The 5236-nt window shown below is 33.6% G+C and overlaps 1 protein-coding gene across 1 annotated transcript; it reads left to right on the top strand.

The window, feature by feature from the left end:
* Positions 1 to 1639: 1639 nt before the first annotated feature.
* LOC113082484 (ankyrin repeat domain-containing protein 7-like) lies at positions 1640 to 4974 on the top strand. The gene is made up of 3 exons (XM_026254111.1): positions 1640 to 2444; positions 3539 to 3881; positions 4010 to 4974. Exons 2-3 carry the CDS (start codon positions 3685 to 3687, stop codon positions 4116 to 4118), a joined length of 306 nt encoding a protein of 101 aa, XP_026109896.1. The 5' UTR covers positions 1640 to 2444; positions 3539 to 3684; the 3' UTR covers positions 4119 to 4974.
* Positions 4975 to 5236: the final 262 nt, after the last annotated feature.

The raw sequence follows: 5236 nt of genomic DNA, 5'->3' as shown, positions 1-5236 counted from the left end.
TGGCAGTGGTGTCAAAAGTACTGGCATTCATTACTCAAGTAGAAGTATAGATACTAGGGTTTAAAAAGACTTTTGTAGAAGTTGAAGTATCAACTCAAGCTTTTTACTTAAGTAAAAGTGTAAAAGTACTGGTTTAAAAAACTACTTAAAGTATAAAAGTAAAAGTAATGTAAGGGGAAAAAAATGCCATTAAGAACAAAAGCTTGGGTCGTGCCACAGGGGCCTATTGTGCACTACCCCTCCTCAAAAAACATGTTTCTAAAGGCCATAGGCCATAATGACTATAATGTTATATTAAAATGTTCATGTTGAAAAATTTGGGATGCACTAGGCTTCCTGTTTCAGCCGCATATATGAAAATACAAAAATGGTGTGCACATCCCAAACATCCAATTAGGACACAGGTGCAAGACAACTAAATGATATAGACAAATAAAGAAGTGAAGTCTGAACACTGAAAACTACTGCTCCAGAGGAATTTAATCAAGCAACGTTTCGACCTTCAGGTCTTCATCAGCCGCATATATGCCCATTTAAAATGAATGCACTTTAGTACAATCCAAATACATTAAAGGACTAGAGATATGATGACTAGTTGCCAATAAGTATTGTTATGGTGCAAAAAGTCAAACTTCAGAGGCTTGTCATCAATAACTTTTAATGGAATGTAAATGTACATCCATGATTAGCTGCAGGAATCTGCGAGGGCGATGGACAAGAACATTGGTGCAGGCTTAATAACAATTACACTTGTATGGTTGTCTATTTACAGTAAACATTATAGTGCTGTCAAAATGAATGATTAATCCAAGTGATTAATCAAAAACTAAAACTGAAAAAGAAATCATAATCCTGATACTTTCTTGATTGATAGCTTCTTGTATTTGGTACATACGTCTGCTATGTCCAGTGTCGGGGGGGAACGAGTTACAAAGTTGGTATAGCCTACTTATCAGAACTTTGTCAATCGCATCGTCAATCGAAAACGCTAAATTATTCAAACGTCTCGCTACCAAACTACCTACAGTAGCTTAATTTGTGGAGGACGAAGAAAAAGCACTCATTTGGTAAATGAGCCAGTGAGAAATTAAAGCTGCAAGCAGCATTTTACCGGGGTTCAAGCACATTAAGGCCTCTGAGGTGGTCAGAGCCAACCTGGATGCATGGATGACAGTTAAACACATCCAAAAATGGAGAACAGGCTGACAGACAGACACACACACTGAAAGTAAATGATTAGACTAATATTTTAATACTCTATAAGCATATGCACAGACACACACACAAAAAGACAAAGACACACATACATGCACAAACATTTTGTTGCAGATATAGGTATTTGAAATAAGTGATAGGTGACAATAAACTTATTGCAAGTCTTCTCTTTTTAAGAGTTTAGATGTCATTTTCAGGTTAAACTGTAATCATAATGTGGCAAAATTGTAAAAAACTGATATAACTTTATGGACAAAATGGAAAACATTGACTCAATAAGATTTAAAAAGTTATAACAGTTGATTTACTAATGTTTTGGCATGAATTCATGAAACTTTCCAACAGTACTGTTTAACTTAGCTGAATGAGCTCATTAGTGGTCTTCCGCTGCCATCTAGTGGTTATAAATTGCATTTACTCAAACAACACTTTGTTTTTAAATATAACAGTTATAGTGTTTAGTATAGAAAAAGTAAAACAACGTTTTAAATTACATAGCTTATGTCTGGATAAAATAATAAACTATATTAATAACCAAATGTTAAAGTATTAAATATGCTTGTTTTTTATACTTATTTATGCAAGTGTGGTGTAATTGACGTTTTTTAATGGGAGAGCATAGTTGACATATAAATAGTGGAGCGGAGGGAGTTGCTATGGAAACTGAGCAGTAACAGTCTTAGCACTATTTGTGAAGCTGTAACGCTGGCTAGTGAGAGATGTTTGGCATGATGACGTCTAAAGTCCCTGCCAAAAGGATGTAGTCCCTTTTAGCAACTTGTTAGCATGCACAGTTTTTAAGACACAATAAGGTAAATAAAAAAAATCACAAGCAGGTTATAACTAGTGTGTTTTATGTCATAGATCAAAACGTGAAAAATATTTATAGGCTTTGTTAACTACAAACCTTATTTCAGGCAATTTAGCAAGAACCTATTCAAAAACTCTTTAGGGCAAGGGAACCGGAAGTGCTAAAATTCTAACTTTTTTTTTAATGCTTTATTTAGTGACGATTCACATACAAATGAACAATAAAACCAAAATATAAATAATGTATATTCAACCTGACGCTAAAATTCTAACTCATTTCGCGTTTTGGCGTACAAAGTGACGACATAACTTCAGCACTCTATTGACATTCAAATAGTGGAGCGGAGGGAGTTGCTATGGAAACTGAGTGGTAACAGTCGTAGGCCTATTTGCGTTGCTGCTGTTTTCAGTTCTTTCAGGTGAGTTTAAGGTTTGAAATCGGATAAGTTAAATAAGTCAAAAATGATTAAATGTTTTGTACGTGTAATAGGTAGGGTTTATTGAATATTGAGTTTATAAAGCGTATATAAAGCTATGTTTAGTGTGTGGGGAAAAGTTCCTTAGGATATAATCAATCGTTTTACACTAACGTTAGGTAACTTAATGTTAGGATTTAGATTGAAGTTGTGGAAATTTTGGGTTTTAATCATAGACTGTGTGGTTTTAATATATGTGTGTGTAGATGGGAGGTTATTGGATGTTGGTTAGTTTACTTAAATATTTGTAATGTTAATGGGTGTAGTGAACGTAGTGTTAGTTTAAACGTGTTTCTGTGTTTTATGTATAGTAATATGTATCATAAAGATTGTTTTGTAATTTAACGGAAGTGTTTATAGAGATACAGCAAATACGTTAGCTCAGACAGCTCATTATATCATGTGAGATGTGGGTGTTTTTCATATAACGTTACTTTTTTGAAAGGTTTTGTTTATTGTTAACATGGAAACATGAGTATGAGATTTCAAAGTACGTTACAGTATATTGTATTTCTGTGATTAGGAATCTTGAAATTTTTAGCATGATTAGTTCAATGTTCAGAGTTATATGATTCCTCTGTAGACTTAATATGTTGGTTTGCTGGTCAAGAAATATTTGTCATTGGTCATTTAAAAAGCATAAATATATTTGTATTTTGTGGGTTTGTGTTCAGATTTCTTGATAAATTGTAAGTTAAAAATTAAATGAAATGAAAATGTTTTTGTATTTGAAAGAGAAATGTTTAGTTTAGATTTTTTAAATAATAAGTTGAAATAATGTTTATTGACGTGTGTAGAATAACATTTTTTTTGTAATTAAAGTAGATAATAACAAAATAAGTTAAATTATGTTATGAAACTGAAGTATTGACTGTATCCAGGATATTTTTAGCTAGGCTGTTACATAACTTGTTATATAATCTTGTATTATAGTGTTGAAATAGTAAAAACTGTATAGGAGTACTTTTGTTTAAAATATTCAACAACAGGTTTGCTAATAACTATGCTTGTTTTTTTTTCCCCCTCTATGGTTTCAGATGCATGTCTAAGTGTTGTAAGACATGTTATGTCAATGTAGGATTTTTTTTATTTTTTTTTGAGAATGGATGAGACATGCAGGGTGATCAGAACCTGAAGTTTGGGTAAATGACAGTCCGCTGATGGAGATGTGCTGTCACAGAACATGAAGAAAATATTCAACTTCAAGAAGAAGAAGGGCTTCCCTAGCTCCTCCGAGACGGGGAGTGTGTTGTCGGCCAGCTATGATGTGAAGGAGAAAGACCTCAGGAAGGTCCACAAGGCTGCGCTCAGCGGAGATGTGGTTAAGGTCAGACAACTGGCCAAAAACAATGATTTAAACAAGTTGGATAAGGAAAAGAGGTAATGGTTGATGAAATTAAAATGTTTTGTTTGTAGTAGTATAAAGACTGTGTATGTTTCTTGAATATTTATGGAAAATATTATGTTTGTTATTGAAGATTGTTGGTGTCTGTGTCCTGTCTGTCTAGGACATTTACAGAACCCGTCTCAGCTGGGAAGCCCTCTACACCCATCCACCTGTCTCAGCTTCTTCAGTCTGTTGCCATCAGGGAGGACTCAACTAAACCACTGGAGTAAACGCTTAGTGAGAGCAGTTGAGAAGATCATTGGTGTCTCGCTCCCATCCCTTCAGGACATTTACAGAACCCATGTCACCTGTAAAGGCCTCTGTTTCGTAGGTGATCCCACACACCCGTCATACAGCTTCTTCAGTCTGCTGCCATCAGGGAGGAGACTGTGGAGTCTCCAGGCCAGGACCAGCAGACTGAAGGACAGCTTCATCCATCAGGCTGTCAGGAAGCTGAACTCTTTGCGGACTTTGTTGCTATTATTACTTTGTTTCTAGTTGATGGTTTTTCTAAGTTAATCTTAGTTATGTTTGATTGATTATAGGTAATTTTAACTTATGAGCTTGAAAGCATGCTTTTTATTAGTAGTATTATGTAGAATAATGTAGTATTAGTAGTATTATGCAATATTAGTAGTATTATGAAAGTTGCTTAGTTATACAATAGTTAACCATAGGTTTAACAAAATGAAAACTTGCCAGATTGAACCTTGTTAGATTTTAATCTGATAGATATAGTGTGTAATGCGGCCCTAGTAATCACCATCAGACTTTGTCCTTCAGGGCTCAGCAATATAGATTTGGCCATTAGTTGTATTAGTTTTTTACATTCCCTGCTAACATTTTTATTTTCACAACTACAAAAGAATGATCTATATCATATTTTAAGCAAATGCTTTTTTATATTTGTTATATATATTGGTATTTTTCATGAAATTTAACTTAATGTTCATTAAAAAGAATATGTTCCTATTGCTCAGTGGTATAGTATTGTGTCAGCAGTTCAATAAGGTTGTGTTCGATTTCCTGGGAACATATATAGTGGAAAAAAAATGTTTAAAGCTTGAATGCACTGTAAGTCGCTTTTGATAAAAGCGTCTGCTAAATGCATAAATGTAAATAAGACATGATTGCAGTTTGGATTTTTTTGTTTAAAATTATATAGATGTTTGATAAAAAGAAAAGTGTTTGTATGTTTTTTCTGTTTATTGATAATATAATAAATTTGTGATTGTGATTGTTTTGTTTTTGATATATTTTTATGTGGAAGGGGATTTTGGTTGGGTTGATAAAACTGGTTGTAAATTATGTGCTGATACTGAGCCATCAGCTAATATTAATAATAAAT

The sequence above is a fragment of the Carassius auratus genome, unplaced genomic scaffold (genome assembly GCF_003368295.1).
Source record: "Carassius auratus strain Wakin unplaced genomic scaffold, ASM336829v1 scaf_tig00036290, whole genome shotgun sequence".
Classification (NCBI taxonomy): Eukaryota; Metazoa; Chordata; class Actinopteri; order Cypriniformes; family Cyprinidae; genus Carassius; species Carassius auratus.
Note: the sequence above shows the minus strand (reverse complement) of the source record. Positions and strands in the feature narration are given on the sequence as shown.

What these genes read in the sequence shown, in the direction of transcription:
- LOC113082484 (XM_026254111.1), top strand. Translation starts at nt 3,685, where the DNA reads ATGAAGAAAATATTCAACTTCAAGAAGAAGAAGGGCTTCCCTAGCTCC. An exon ending in AAGTTGGATAAGGAAAAGAG is followed by an intron (nt 3,882 to 4,009) that starts GTAATGGTTGAT and finishes CTGTCTGTCTAG; the next exon opens with GACATTTACAGAACCCGTCT.